The sequence below is a fragment of the Camarhynchus parvulus genome, chromosome 1 (genome assembly GCF_901933205.1).
Source record: "Camarhynchus parvulus chromosome 1, STF_HiC, whole genome shotgun sequence".
In the NCBI taxonomy this organism is placed as follows: Eukaryota; Metazoa; Chordata; class Aves; order Passeriformes; family Thraupidae; genus Camarhynchus; species Camarhynchus parvulus.
In genome coordinates this window covers 95,204,654-95,221,030 of record NC_044571.1, presented here as the reverse complement: position 1 = coordinate 95,221,030, position 16,377 = coordinate 95,204,654, and the positions used below count along the sequence as shown (strand labels likewise).

General features: G+C 45.5%; 1 protein-coding gene across 3 annotated transcripts in view; it reads right to left on the bottom strand.

Moving 5' to 3' along the window:
• Positions 1-14,613, bottom strand: part of DCBLD2 (discoidin, CUB and LCCL domain containing 2) — a 59,505-nt gene extending 44,892 nt beyond the window's left edge. The window contains exons 1-3 of one of the 3 annotated variants that reach the window (XM_030962229.1): positions 14,403-14,537; positions 2,095-2,174; positions 5-344 (exon numbers count right to left, since the gene is read on the bottom strand). Coding sequence is in view for 1 of the 3 variants with exons in the window: in XM_030962210.1 (XP_030818070.1) it covers positions 14,403-14,511 (109 nt within the window). In the remaining 2 variants the exon portion in view is untranslated. Of the gene's footprint in view, positions 1-4; positions 345-2,094; positions 2,175-14,402 lie in introns of all 3 variants that reach the window. The other 2 variants (XM_030962218.1, XM_030962210.1) reach the window with 2 other exon arrangements.
• Between the last annotated feature and the right edge of the window lie 1,764 nt (positions 14,614-16,377).

Below are 16,377 nucleotides of genomic sequence, written 5' to 3'. Positions count from 1 at the left end.
TTACCACTGCAGCTAGCTCAGAAATCTGGGGCGATCGTTCCACAAACTCAACATCAGCTTCCCAGTGCGGGTCTGGGGATTTCTCCAAGTCATCACCGACTTGTGGGATGCTCCAGATGCACCAGTGAACACTGTAAGCGCCTTGAGTGGCCTAAGACTCCTTTTCTCAGGAGCAATGAGGTGGAATTCCTCGTGGAACAGCTTGTGTGATGGGGCCTGGACCGATACCTGTCCACTGTAGCTGTCCAGGGATAGCTGGAGACTGGCATTGCTCTGGAGCAGGTTGTTGAACCACTTTTTGGTCAGCTTCTCAGGAGAGCTCTTTCCCTCCTTAGCAAGGTGGACTGGAAAGTGAATACACTCAAAGTCACAACCGGCCAGCTCACGCAATCTTACCCTGGCCTTCCAGATCAGCTGAGCTATTAGCTCCTGTGGCTGTGCGATGGTTTTGGATTGCTGATGAGAGAGAAAAACCCACTCTATGATTAGAAGTGGATCCTTTTGTACTTCAAACCATTGGAATATCAACCCATGTATGTGTGGTAACTTCCCCAAAACAATGAATTCAAAAGGCAGCTCGGGTTGTAACGGTGAGCCTGCCTCTCGGCCAAAGCCTTTTGCACTTTTTGGAGGGCGGTTTTTGCCTCTGGGGTCAGTTCCCTGGGAGAGGCTAGCTCTCTCTCTGCCTTCGGTAAATTAAGAAGGGGAGCTAGGTCTCTGTTAGTGAGACCAAGCCAAGGCCTGACCCAGTTCAAAGCCCCACACAAGGAATGGAGATCTGCTAGGGTTTTGGGATCACTCTTAATTTCCAATTTCTGCGGAACAATGGTCTGCACAGTGATTTGCAAACCCAGGTAATTCCAAGGTGGCATCCTCTGAACCTTGTTTTCCTGCAGTTGGAATCCAGCAGCGGTTAAAACTTTAACCACTAGGTCAAGTGTGTCTTGGAGTATTATGTCATCGGGGGCACACACAAGCACGTCATCCATGTAATGTAGGAGGATTGCCTCTTTATTCTGGGCGCGCACTGGGGACAGCAACAAAGCCACGTACCCCTGGCAGATGGATGGACTGCATTTCATGCCCTGGGGCAATACTTTGCAGTGGTATCGCTTCATTGGGGCTTTTTGATTGGTGGTGGGAACCGAGAAAGCAAACCGTGGTGCATCCTCTGGGTGTAAGGGGATATGGAAGAAACTGGCCTTGATGTCCAGGACAGCCAATTGCCAATTTTGGGGGAGCATCGTTGGGGAGGGCATCCCTGGTTGGAGAGACCCCATGTCCACAATTATCTTGTTTATTTCTCTTAAATCATGGAGGAGCCACCACTTATTCTTCCCTGGCTTTTTTATTACAAAGTCCAGGGAATTCCAGCAGCTAGTTGTCTCTTCAATATGGCCTTTAGCCAATTTTTCTTCTACAAGCTCCTCGAGCACCTCTGTCTTTTCATTACTGAGTGGCCACTGTTTTACCCAGCCTGGATTATTTCTCAGCCATGTTAACTTGTGGGCGGGGCGCTCGACAGTGGCTGCTTTTAAAAATCCCGGGGTGTTTTAGGGATGACCAATTTGACCCCCCACTGGGACATGGTGTCTCTACCCCACAGGGGAGCTTTGTAATTAGTAACAAATGGACGGACGTTGGCCAATTTTCCGTCTGATCCCTCAATTTGCACGATGCTCTTTGATATCTTTGCCAATGTGAATCCTCCTACACCTTGGATTTGACCAGCCATGGGCTGCAAGTCCCAATGTGACGGCCACAACCTTTCAGGTATGATTGTCACATCTGCCCCAGTGTCAAGCAACCCTTCCATGTGGAAGTGTTCTGTTCCATGTCTTAGGTTGCATCCCATAATGGGTTTGTCCTCACCAACCACTTCTGCCCAGTACACACCTGGTGCCTTGTCATCTATTGAAATTTCTGCTGGAACACGAATGGCCTGGGCGATGATTTGCCCCTTGGCCAAATAGAAGGGTGGCTGTGGACAGCGCGCCAGGAGAATGAGGTTAGGTATGTCCCCTTTGATAGTCATGGGAGCCACCTCAATCTCCATGGGTGTGTGTGCAGCGTCCCCAGTAACAAAGTACTCACTGTCCAATCTTGTGTGATCTTTAGTCAAGTTCTGGAAGTCTTCTGGCAGGTCCACTCCAATGACCGTCTACTGGGTAGACCTGAAAGCAAAAGCTTTGGTGGTCACAAGCCTGAAACGCTTGTGAGACCGCCAGATTTTATCCTGTAAATGGTTATTCTGTGTTCCCGCATCCCGCTTCCCTTCCTCCCCCTGTCCTGTTTTGGGGGAGGTCTCCCTCTCAGGGAAACCAACTGCATTTATGTCCAGGTGCCGGGCGGTGGGCGCTGGCATCGGGGATTTTGGTGTGAAGGGTGTCTTTAGTTGCTGGCTTTGGGGGCAGTCCTGGGCAAAGTGTCCTGTTTTTTGCATATGAAGCAGATGACATGTTGAAGTTGCTCTGGTGACATCTGTTGCCTCCTGACTGCAGCTGCCACTGTCTGTGGGTTTGTCGTCTTTGACCACGCCTCCCGTGCAGCAAACAGTTCCGCCTCCCTAGCACAGGCTTCCATCATCTCTGCCAGTGTAGGTGGGGGGTTGAGGGGCAGTCCCAGGAGCACCCTGCTGCAGACTTCATTGGCATTCCTCTATGCCATCTCTTTCACTATCTCCATCTGTGTGTTGGGGTCCCGAACTTGTCTCTCAACCTGTGCACGGAGCCGGTCGACAAACTGCAAGAAACTTTCTGAAGGAGACTGTTTAATGTCAAGGAAGCTACCACTAGCTTCAGCAGTTGGTAGCTGGTTAAAAGCTTTATGTGCAATATTTGAAACCTTATCTAGAATGAATTTTGACAACACCCGAGCTTGATCCCTCAGGCTTAGACCACTCCCCCTCACCACATAGATGTTCATAAGTAATGTTATTATTGATCTTTGGCACCTTGAGGGGTTTGTTTAAGTTCTTCTACGAGATCCCTGAGAGATCTCTTCCAGGAGCTTTCCCATAGGTCGAACTCTGACTGGGTAAGCAAGCACTGGAAAAGATCTACAATGTCAGCAGGAACAAATTCAAGGGATGTTAATGTGGCTTTCATCGTGCTTCTAAAAATTTCACTATTTCTCCCAAATTCTAATTGACTTTTACGTAACTCACGCTTAGAGTGATATGAATAGGGCTGATAGGTTCTAGGACCAGTCCTATCACCCGTGTATTGAACAGGGGCTACCAAGGGGATGATTCCTTCCTCCCGGTTTAGGACTTCAGGATTTGTCCCTTCAGCCCCACCCCCATGGGACCCGGCAGGGGGACCACCCACTCCCCCAGCCCCACTGCTTTGGGAAGTAGGCAGGGAGACACCCTTCACCCCACCCCCCCGGAGACTGGGAGGGGGCACACCCCCTGCCTCTGCCCCCTCCACCCCGGCACCTTGGTAACTGGGAGGAGGGACCCCACACCCTCTCCCTGCCCCACCCGCGTGGGAATCGGGCAGGGCCCCACCCCCCCCAGCCCTTGGCCGCATCCCCCCAGACCTCGGCCCCACCCTCTTGGGACCCAGGTAAGGGGGCGTGGGCTGCAGGCAGGGGGGTGGGGCAACCGTGGGAACCGGGGGCGGGATTACCAGATGATGCAGTGGGGGGCGGGGACACAAAGGGAGGGGAGGAGTGTCTAAGGGAAGGAAGGGGTTGTTTGACCAGAAGGGGTTGGGGGAGGGGACAAGTGGGTGAAAGGGATTGTGGGAAGAAGAAGGGTGAGTGGGGGGCTGAAACATGTGGCTGCCTCCATTTTGGGCTCCGGCCATGCGGCCAGCAGCATTGTGAATGCCCACCATGTGGTCACAGCCATTTTGGGAATGGGGGGCAGCAGCATTGGCAGCACCAGGTACCCTGTCTCAGTTCAGGGGCGGAGGGTTTGGGGTTGGGGATAGGGGAAGCCGCAGGTGAGATTTTCCCTGGCTGTCCTTTTAAATCTCTTTTTAAAACCTCTTTCTGAATCACCAGGAACACAGGGAAAAATTGAGACACTGTCCCATCTCCCTGTTCCGCTTTCACTGTTAACAAGGCTCCAATTTTGTCCCAGGTAGAAACAGAATTAACATTCTGCTGGGTAAACTGAAGGAAATGAAGAGACAACCAGCGTGCAAACTGTTTGAGAACTGCTTTGGAAACTGTAATGTTTTCACTACTTAGGAGTTCTAAAATTAGGCTATAAATGCTTCTCTGTGCCACAGAAAACCTCGCACCCATTTTGCTTTCTGCAGCACGTAAATCTACCTTTTTTACAGCCAGTACAAACAAAACTGAAAGCACTGAGTCCACAGCCAATCCGGGAAAGAATCCGGGCAGCTCCCCCCCCCGCCTCCTCTGCGAGGGAGATGAAGCTGCTTGCGTCAGCCTGCACGGCTTTTTAAAACAGCGAGCTGCAGCTGCTGGGCACCCCCCCACCACGTGGTTGCCACATGGCTGGCTGGAGCCAGTCTGCGCTGCTTGCCGGGTGCCACCGCTGCTCTGCTCCGGGACCTCCGCTCTCAGCAAAAAACACAAGCGGCAGACAGCCTGCCCCCGCCCGCACTGCCGCAGCGGTGGAACGTGCGAATCGCACCTGCGCTGCGAACCCGCGCCCCCCCACCGCGGCGCCGCCGGTCCCAGGAGCCGCGTGCCACGGGTGAAACGCTGCTGCAACCCCCGAAACCGTGCGCAGCCACTGCCGGAGCTGCTCCGCCCGCACAGCTGCACGGAAACCGCAAATCCTCTTCAGGACCAGATTTTTCCTGCACTGGGAGCGAATCCCTACCCTCTGAGGGTCCCCCCGGTGTCCCCTAACAGTTGCGGAGAATACTCACCCCGCTTCGGGGACCGTGGCTGGCTGGAATAGCTGTAAATAAGTTCCTCGTCTGGATCGGTCCGCCTTGGGCGCACGGCGGGATGCTGATCCACCTCTAGACTACTCGCCAGCAAAAATGCGACAAAGAGGCCAGAGGAAGATGGAAGTCCCAAAAGCTAACGTAAAATACTTGTGGAATTACCAGCTCCTTCATGGCCGTCGTGGGAGAAAAACACGTGGGGCGCCACCTGCTGGAGTCCGTGGTTCTCTGGGCTTTATATGAGTCCAACCCGGCCAGCCCGAACTCAAGCCCAGCACGGACTTAGCATAAACAAAGGATAAAAGACGAGAAGCGCTCTTCCCCACATGGATGCAAGGATCCGTTTATTTGCTTGAGACTGGATACTCCTGTGATGGTACCATCCAGGCAGGAAAGAGGGCGCAGCCCCCTTGCAGTGGGGTTTTGTGCCCAGGGGAAAGGGGGCGGGGAAAGAGGACCGTGGCCAATGGGATGCCAATGGGGAGGGGCCACCCATGGGACAGACCACAGACACAGGAAGGTATGGAAAGGGATACCTGGGGAAGAGACCATGTGGTAGGAAGGGGGGGATACACCATCCACGTGACCCAGTAACATTTCTCCCACCACCAGCTAAATGCAATACAACAGAAGGTACTTAGGGATGAAAATTAATTATCCTTTTGCACATCTGGAATAATTTTATAGAACATTTATACACAAATCTTGATTAAATGCCAGGTCACAATAAACAGTACTAGTGTGATAACTGACAGCATCACTCTGGGAAGCGTTTACACCATTCTCCTGTTTAGAAACCATGACAGAAGAATTATCTGCTCACAACCATTCTCAGAAGCATGTCAAGCTTTTCAAGTTCCCTTTTCCACCATTAGCTGTTGACAGTTGTCACAAGGGTTTTTGGGGTGAAGGAAGAGACGAGATGGGCTCCATGATCAGAAGGCTTGAGTTATTACGTTATGATATAAACATCTATTTAAACTATACTAAAAGAAAAAGGGAGAGTTTCCAGAAGCTGCTAGCTACCTAAGAAAAGTAAAAAATTATAGCACACAAGCTGGCCTTGACAGACTCCGCAAGCCAGCTCTGCTGTGACTGGTCACTGAACCAAAACTTCCCCAGGAGACCAATCACAGACCCGCCTGTTGCACTCCACAGCAGCAGACAATCTATTGTTTACATCTTGTTTCTGGGGCCTCAGATTCCCAGAAGGAAAAAATCCTAAAGAAAGGATTTTAGTGAAAAGGATGTCTATGACAATTAGCAGCATTCGTAAGGATGCATCATATTATTACCTCTGACAGCAAAAGTAAAGAAACAAGAAAATGAGAGGGATTGCTTTAAACAAGTGGTTCTATCAGTAAAACCATTTTGGGGAAAAAAAATTTAAAAGAGACTCCACGTGACCTCATGCACAATCCACCAAATTCCAGCAAGACTGACAAGCCAAAGATGAGTAGCTGGTAAGAATTGTCATTCTGATGGATAATATTCCAATCCTAGAAACAAAACCTCTTCCTTGAGCTAAAAGTATATTTAGAAAACTTGAACATCTGGGAGGGAGATTTAGAGGGCGGATTAACTAGTGAAGAAGTGAAGTGGAAAAGGGAGTGTTTAATAAAGCATATAGATGGTCTGACCATTGATTTTATTTCCACTTTTCAGCTCATAAATGATGCATGATCTATGGAATGTGTTATTAAGGCAGTCCCCTGTGATTTGTTGAATTGAGTTTTCACATAATGAAGAATGTTAAAACATTATACACTAATTTAAAACTTTTACTGAACAATGAAAAATGTCAACAAAATCAAATATTCCCACATAGAAAATAAAAAACCTTTTTTTTTCTTTAATACAATATTTAACAAAACCACTGTAATACAGTTTTGCCAATGAAAGAGAAACTGCCATAAAGAAAATGCCAGAGAAATATAAAAAAAAAAGCACTGAAAAACTACACAAATAAAAAACCTCTAGACATTCTCAAAAAGAAAAAAAGTGTCACGTTTGAGCCTGTGTGATCCTAATTTATAAGTCATTTTACACAATGATGGTTTCATAGTGTACTGAAGCGCAGAAAGGCCCTTCAAAGTATGATTTCTTGTACACCTTGACTACTTAAAGTTGGCTAGTCACTATTCTAACCAAGGGGAATTCAGGAAGTTGCATTAAATTTCTTTCCAGAAAGTTTTCAGACTTGAGCAAAGGCATCCTGAAAAAGAGACTTTTTAACTATTTCTAAAGCTACCACGCTTAAACACCTGGAGAAGAAAACAAATAAAATACAAAAACAACCCCTCGTCCCCACCCCATCTGTTTCTAAGACATTCTTAAAAACACACCTATTGGTATTGCCAGGAATGACACAACTGAGCTCACCAACTTGGTTTGGCTTCCACGACATTGACTAATGTGATAGCAATGTACTCACCCATTGCAGCCGTGGTGCAGAACTGGGACCTCCTAACTGTGACACCACTCAAAAACAAGAGGTGTGGGATACTCACAGGACAGAAGTTAGCATTTTCAGTAAGGTACTGAGAATATATTTATATATATCTTAAGATGGAGAATATAACAGAGTATATATATATATATATATATATATATATATTAATATCAGCAGTCAATTAACTGTAGGGAAATAATGATTATCTGAGTCACAATGAATAACATCTCTTGTACAGAGACCAGTGACCAGGCCAACGCATCCTCCTCACATCAGCAAACACCAAAAACAAGCATGCCTGACATGTACATAGTCAGCCCTCATTTACACATTTTCTGCTTCCAGCAATTCTTTTTCTTCTAAAGATGTACTTTTTAGAAGCAGCTGCCAAAGGCTGCTAAGAATCCTTGCACTTCTAATGGTTCGTGGACTTGCATTTCACATTGCTACTGCAAATATATTCCAGTTGTTTTATAGCTAGAGAGGTCACCTCAAAACAATCTCACTGCAAACTTGCAACAAAATATGAGTTGTCACTTACTGCAAAGATGAACACTTATATGCTTGATTTTCAGGATGCAACTAAACTCACCAGAATCAAAGAGACAACTAATCACTGAGCTTCAATATCCACCAGCTGTGCTGGTCCAAACCTTACAGACTGCTAACTCACTGAAAATTATTTTTATTTTGATATTGGCAGAGAAGAAAAGCATATAACCCAAACAGAAGTGAAAACTCCAAACACAAAGATTTTGAAGAAATGCCAACAGGAAGCATGTAAATGCCATAAGCAGTACCAAATGACTGTGTTACAATTCCATGATCCAATTGATTGAAATAGTGAGATAGCTAAACAAGTAGAAACTATCTACTTTAATTTAATTTTTGCAGAGTTAGCAACCATAGAGAAATGTTACCCTCCTTCAAGTCTTCACCAAATGAAACTAAGAGGTCATGCAGGGAAACACCAAAAGTTACACGCTAGAAAAGAGAGCATAGGTTAAACGCTTTTTACCCATTCAAGGGCTGGTGTTCAGGTTTTTGATTTTTTTTATGCACTAGACAAAAAATGCATCAACCAGAAGCCATTTTCAAAATCTGTCTTATTCTGTGGTCCAAAGGTCAAGTCACTATCAAATTTTCAGGTATATTTTTTTGTTTCAAATAACAAAGCATTCAGTTATAAAGCAACAAGCTCAAATAGACTACAAATAGCAAACTCAAGCTGTTTGCCTCTGGTAATGGATGGCAAAAGACGCTGTTTAGCAAAATTTGGTATTTCATGACTGCATTAATAAACAAGCTTCACAGATAACAATCCACCATTCTGTATAAAAAAAGCCAGGACTGAAAATTCTATCTTAATACAAGTTACCACATGGCCTTCTACATCAGTATTACTTCTGCTCTCCCTCTGCACCTCCCCAAACTTCAGTTTAGTAACAAATCCACACTCTATGCTTGGACAATGGTTTCAACTACACTGTTTTAAATAAAAGGATGCTGAATGTTCCATAATATTTGATTTAGAGAAATTAATCTAACAGCAACTCAGTCAGAAAATGCAGGAGGGAAGGAAATACTTTGACTACAAAACAAATTCCAGGTTTTCCCAAAGCACAGGGTGGAGTTATAAAAGTGGAGATGGCAAACAACAGCTTTTTTTAAAGCCTTTCAAAATATGAATAAAATAACCAATATAGAAACATTTCACAATACGCAGAGTAGCAATTCTAACAAGGATTGCATTTCAACTGCTGACTATCTGACCTATGAAAGCTGATGCATTCAAGGCGCCCTTAACCAGTTGATGACTTAAACTACACAGAGCAGCAGTGATCACATTAAAAACCCAATGCATCATTTCCCACAGCATAAAGCAGGCTGGTAGAATTGCAGAGAAACAAGATATTTATTTTTCTCTTATATTAATAATGTAAGAAAACACTCCTGAAAACCTTAAAAGCTGAACATCTCCATACAGTAGCAGGAAAATAATTTGCTAGAAGGCCACTGGCTTGAGATATACACAGTAACAGCATACAAGCTTCCGAAAGAACACTTACACTGTTTTTTTAACACCAGCTCAGATGCTTGATTTTTATAGCCACAGACATATATATATATAAAACCAACATGCATTGTACTGCTTATATCCAATCTGCAGAACATTCTCATGAGCATGAGAGCTACAACGGGTACTTACACAAAAGGGTGATTCCTGCATTCTTTACAGGAACGAGGCTAGCACGATCTCAACAGGCTCCCAGATGAGCTGGGCTGAACCAAGCCAGTACTGGGAGGCATCCTCCCAGAAAGGATGCTCTGCAGAACACATGGATGCACGTTTTGCCCACCAGATTCCCACACCCACTTCAAATAAGGCTCGTTAACTGGAGGGGGAAAAATAACGTTGCTGAGATTCTTGTTTTCAAGAGCAAAGAATATCCACTCTTGTTAGGTCTATACTTCCAGTACCAGCTCACTTCCCTTCAGGAAGTACATTCCCCCACAAAATTCTTTACAGCACTGCTCCTCCTCTCTAAATCCATCTTCAAGGTGCAACACTGGGAAGTTAAAAAGAGCATCAGAAAACCTGAAAAAGCCTACTGTAACTTTGAGCCCTGGTCTTGAAAAATTCTTCCATACTTCTCAACACAGGGATGAAAGGGATTTGGCTCAGCAGTCCTGGCTAAAGGGTACCAATCCCTGAATCCTCAGGCTGTACAACTGCTTCTTCAAAACATTTTGCACTCTTAAGTAAAACTGTCCCATTAAAAAAGCTAAACAGTCCATTAGAGCACTGCCCTCCTCCTCATAAAACAGTTAATCTGATGTTAATTTGAGGGACAATAGATCTGTCATGCAACGATCTGAGGGTCTTTTTAATCAAAATAATTCCTTTTGGGTTTGGCTGTGACTCCCCTTCTTCCAGATGAGCCCAGCCAAGGACAACAGATACAAAGAGTAGTGAGACACCACCCAATCTAATTTAGCAAGAATAGAAACTGGCACTTGTGTGCATGGCAGCACATGGCAATCACTCATGCGACAGACTGCTTTGTGGCAGCGCTTGGTATTCACATGCCCAGAGCTCTCTGCAGCAGAAAAAGACACACCTGCAATGGGCTACCCCAGCAGCTGGAACCCTTGTCAGCACCTGGCATAGCAGGAGATCATCTCTTCCAGGACCCTGAGGGAGAAGCTGCAGTCTCCCTCCATCTTGCTCAGCCACTGGATATGTAGCTAGAGCCATCTTCTCTGCCTGATTCCTTCTCCCCAAACTATGGCTGACGGATCAGCACCTGCACAGTTCTGGACTGGCCACAGCCAAAGCCACCACTGCCTACTCCCTGTGGGAGGGACAAGCAGAGGTGAGACCAGGAATGCTGTGGAGAGGAGAGCACACCAAGGAACTGATGAGAAACAAGGAAAACACAAATGATCCACAAATACTGTGGATGAGTCCCTGAACACAAGGCCATGGAAAACTATTTCAACATGCACAGGGACATTAGTTCTTCCACTTCATTTTTCAGATGATGGTAACTCAGCACCAGACATTCAGAAATTCTTTTTCTCTGCTACACCGCAGCAAACATTTTTAAGCTACAGTGGTGAATCAGTTCTTTGCACTTTCTTCAACAAGGCTTGAGAATATAACAACATCCTGATGGGCTGCTGTTTGTTTAGAACAAAATATGGGAATCTCATTCAAAAACAAGCATTCAATGCTATTAAAAAAAACAGTAAATAAATCTGCTTCAAGTCACTAGGGAATCAGCTTCAGAATAAAAGGCTCCTTCTAACTTTAGGCATTTTTTCCCCTTTTACAGGTACATTGGTATCCACTAGGAATCCCAACAGATGGCTACCAAACTTATTTGTGTGGTAACCAAGTTCTTACTCTACAGACCCTACAAGCTTCATATCTTCAGAATTACTGACACGTTATTCAACTTCTACTTTGATGAAAGCTAAGCAACCATTCCTCCTCTAGCTGTGTTTTTCTAAATTAAAAAAAAGGTTAATGAACAGACCATACCAAATTAATGTCAAGACCTCAACATCTGCTAAGAACACTGTTTCTCAAAATTCAATCCACAAAGAGCAGCAAGCATAGCTGCTGACTTGCTTTCATTCACACCTGCTTAATTACAAGAAAAATTAAAAAAAATGCTCTAAGTACTTTTCAAATATCAATTTCCTTGCAACCAGAATCTAGAATCACTACACAACTGTTTCAAAAATCACAAGAGCTGACTTGCACAGCCATCAACTAGACAGTTCCCAAGGCACAAGATTATGAAATGCAGCACAAGGTACTTCTGAAGGTGTTACAGCTAATACAAAATGCTCAATTTTCGAAGACAGCAACGCACTCAAGTTCAAGTCCTTGAACAAGGAATTCTGAATTACATACACTGAATGATTTTAAATATGATAGACTGAAAAAATTCCACTTGAATCCTACAAGATAATATAGTGGGCTAGTGTGAAAAATATATTCACCACAGCAATATCTGCACTTTTTCATTTCTCAGTTTGCTGCTGTCTGGAAGGAGAGGAGCACCATTTGACCCAATACTAAAAATAAGCTTCACATTGACCAAAATAATGCTATTTTAAAATCAGTTCATACCAGAAAGGTGCTCTATAGAAAAGCATGTGAGAAATGAAAACATTATCTTCAGAAAAAGATTTAAATACCATGTTTAATGTGAAGCTTAGAGCAGCTGAACAGTAGAAAAGAAAATAAACAATTACTTGGTAACAGAGGATCAGCCTTGCTAAGGTAATGAATGAGGCTAGGTTCCTACATAGTATCACTCACTGTACTTTTATAAAAGAGCTTAAAAGCAACTTTAATTGTGGATTTCCCCAATACTTGGTTACTTTCATTGTCAATCAAGATATTCTCTAAGAAGCCTGATCACATATTTAATGCCCTAATTGAGTAGTAACTTTGTGCAGACCTTCAAGAGCTAGACAGCAGCTTCATTTCTATATGGGATTCCATAGCCAAATTGGAGTTATGCCAGCATTTAGAGATATAGGCCACGGGCTCTCCAACCTTCTCTAGAGTAAGATAAATGAAAATATTTTGGCAAGGAAACAGTCCCTCACTAGCAGAACTCTTCTTAGAAGCTCTAGCAGTTTCTCATATTGAAGCATTGAATTCAACAATACCAGAGTCCGCCACCTTACAACAAGCTCTGCTTTTGCTAGCAAATAAAATGAGGCTTGTCAATAGAAAGGTTCCCCTCCTACTCAAAAGTGAAACTTCTGAGCTAACTTTAAGCATTAACACTGCAACTTGAAATTCTGGGTAGAAGCCCTTCAGCAGTTACCTGAAGTACAGAAAGATGAAGTTTGACACATACCTAAAAGCCTGCTGTCCTCGCAAGCTCCTTTTCTTGCTGCATGGTCCCACCCCCTCTAACACACCCCTGACTAATCAGTGAGCCAGTTTGATTCAATCATCTGCACGTAAGTTATGACTCTTCCCTACCCCTACAGTTATTTTAGTCTTCTCCTAGAATAACAAACTCAGTCTGCTCACCAAAAGGTCACACAAGTGTCAGGTCAGCACAAGCATGATGCTCCTACAGCATGAACTAACACCTTGCTGCTGCCTGTCTCATCCAGCAGCTACCTTCAAAAGACAGGCTATTAAAACAGTCCAATTTCCTCTCAAAAGCAAATGGGTCTTCTCCAGCTCCATTATAAATTATAGGAAAACAAACCCAGCTGTGTGAAATGCTTATTAACATTTGTTTTGTAGGTGTATAGGAACATAAATGCAATTAGCTGGAAATAAGAGGAAAAGTTCCACACAACTACCTTGCTCTATGGATGCAACACTGAGCTTCTTCCATTCAATTAATTAATTTTAATTAACTAAATGTTTAATTTAGATGCATAAACAGTAAAGTGCATATAGTTCCTATTTCCTTTGTGCATTTAAATGCAGCATTTCTGAAATTCAACCATATTTCCATCTCTGAGATAGAAAAAGTTATGTGACAAAACAGTTTCTGAGGAGATCAGTTTCTGAAACCATGCAAGACCAGTGCAAGAAGCAAGTGGAATTGAAAACCACAAAACTGATCTTCCCAAACCCAGAAGGGAGTTCCAAGTTGCTGTTAAAACACTCATTCCCACCACTTTGTCCCAAGCACATGATCGAAGTGACAGTCACAGCGGCATCCTCTGATCACCTGCCATGAAGTGACCAAATTGGGCCTTGTAATTTTCACAGTGCTAAAGCCTGGTCATTAATTCTAACCGAGGAGAAATCTCGTCGATTTCTCTAAACCAAAAACCCCCAAACTAAAACAAAACAAACAAACAAAAAAAAACCCCAAAACCAAAAAACCAACCCCCCCAACCAAAAAAAACCCACAAAATCGCCACAAAAACAAAAAAATCCAAAACAACAAAAAACCAACCAAAAAAAAAAAAAAAAGAACAAAACCGAAACAACCAAAAAAACCTCCAAAACACGAAAACCCAACAACGACAACGGCTACTACTCTGTCACACGTTTCTCTCCTATACACACTTTGCATACTCTCGGACGAGCGTAAATTTCTTTTCACAGCAAGCAGAATCTCCCCTTTATCCGCCTCCTGGCTCACACCGAACACTCCACAGCCTGCAGAGGGGGTCACCCGCGGGCCGGGCGTGCCGAACCCCACACAACCCCTGCCCTGCCCCAGTGCCCCGAGCGGCCTCCACAGCTCCGGCTCTCCTCCGAGCCGCCGTCGCGCCCCGCCCGGGTGAAGCCCTCCTTCCGCCAGCTCCCCGTGGGAGTGCGGGAGCGGGCTGGAAAAAAAAAATCTTTCTTGTTTAGTTTTTGGGGGTTTTTTTGTTTGTTTGGTTTTTGGGGTTTTTTTTTCCAAAACAGGGCTCTTCTCTCACCCTTTGTGGGCCAGGCCGGGGACAGGTTCGGCATGAAGGGCCATATGCCGAGGGGCGCCCCCTCCCAGCAGCAGAGCCCCGGAAGATTGGTTTTCCCTCCCCCGGCCGCCAGGGCTGAGGGGCTCGCCCGCCGCCGCTCTCGCACCCACCTTTCTGCGCCTCGGTGCCTCGCAGCAGCAGCAGGAGAAGGAGGCTGGGGCGGAGCAGCGAGGCCGCCCGCCGGGTCCCCGCGGGGAGCGGCCGCCCCGGGCTCACCATGCCCCGCGGCGTGGTCGGCGCGCCCGGCGGTCCCAGGGCATCGCGGGCTGCGGGGCGGCCGCGCTGGGCCGCGTCTGAGCGCTGCGCTCCCGCCAGCCCGCCCGTCCCCTGCGACCGCCCAACCGCTTCCGGGGGCGCGCGGGACCGCCCCGCTTCCTGCCGCCACCTCTGCCCCGCACAGCCGGCCCCAGGCGCCGCGGAGCCCCAGGCGGCGGCGGCGGCTCCGGCGTGGCCCCGCCGAGCGTGGGGCCCCCTCGCTCCTGCCCTGAGCCGAGCCCTCCCGGGCCGCCTGCGCGGGGCTTACGGCCCCAGACCGAGTCCCAGGGACCCAGCAACTGAATTCCCGCTCTATTCCACATCCGACCTCCTCTGCGAGCTGGCTACGAATATTTCACTTTTTCAAAGCTTTTTTCCCTTCTAAAAGTAGAGATTAAGACAAAATTTCTGGGGGAAACTCAAACAAAAGCCCTTGGAAACACAAGCATTGCTGTTGCTAATAGAAAGGATAATCTGCTGTCATAGTTCTCCACACGCTAACGTGAATTCAGCTCTAGATGTGGAAGGGCTTGGCTATGAGGTCCCAAGCCATTGCAGCTTTAGACCTTGTCCCGCAGCTTTTCAGCACGCACCATGTGTGATTGGAGAGCTTTCCAGCTGTTGCACTGTAGGACTTTAGGACAAAATTGTTCTCCACTTCTCACTGGATCCTGGCCAGGAGTGTCCAGTGCTGGCCACACCAAAATGGCAGGAAAACCGTCTCAAGAGCCTGTTTTACCCCATCCACAGTGTTGCTTGAAGAAGTATTTAGATTATGTTTAGTAATTGTTTTAACATTACTATTCCTTATTAAGATGCTGAAAACTTAACTATGTCCAAGTCAATGCCTATAGCTTATTTAACGCTTTGTATAAGGGCTATTATAGCCTGTTGACAAAGAAACATGGAGGGCATTACCTTTCCTTCCTTGATCATATCATCCATACCACTTGTGCCAAATCTTAGAAGATTCCAGAACAGATTTGGATGCTCAGACTAAAGACAGCAGAATTTTGTTACACGTTTTTTGTTTGGCCCACAGTTGTGCCACAGCTACTAGAAGGTGGCTTCTCATATAATTAGGGAATGATAAACATGAGCATTTTAGAACATTTCATATTTTTCCCCTTTTGAAACCTTTTAATGACATTGGAAGAGACCCCAATGAAAGCAAAGTTAAGGAAGTTTATTACAGATTAATCTTTTTAGTCATCTTGTAGGATGTAATAGCCACCAAGACATCCTGCAACACGTAATGGAAGGTGAATCAAAAATAATTTATATATGTCGCTTTGTCTTCCATTCACCAGATGCAGAAGTTCATGTTTCATAGATCACGTGAAGCAGTTACATCACGTGAAGCAGTTATATCACTACAATAACATCCTTTCTGTACTACAGGGACCACATTCCTAAGACCACCAGTCATTGGTGGTATTTACTGTGTACTGGAAAAATCACTCCTTGAATGATTTATGGCTTGATGGTGCCATGCATTAAGAGGAGCATCTGAACATGTTGTGTGTAATTCAGTAGCAGTTTCTGGTGGACCTGACAGAGGTTTCCTCCTGTGTCATGTTCTGTTGTCAAGGTATTTTGTGAACTTGATTTAACTATTCTAAATTTAGGCCAAATTTGCCTAATCATTCTTAGAAGTTTATCCCAAAGCTACTTTCCCTGACTACAAATGGTTTTTGTGGACCCTAGCTTACATATTTTGCAAAGGGAGCACCATCATCCTGACAGAAGCAATAAATTATTAAAGGTTATACACCTCAAAAGACTCAAAGATTTATAGAATCTACAGAGCCCAAGGATTACCAATGCAAC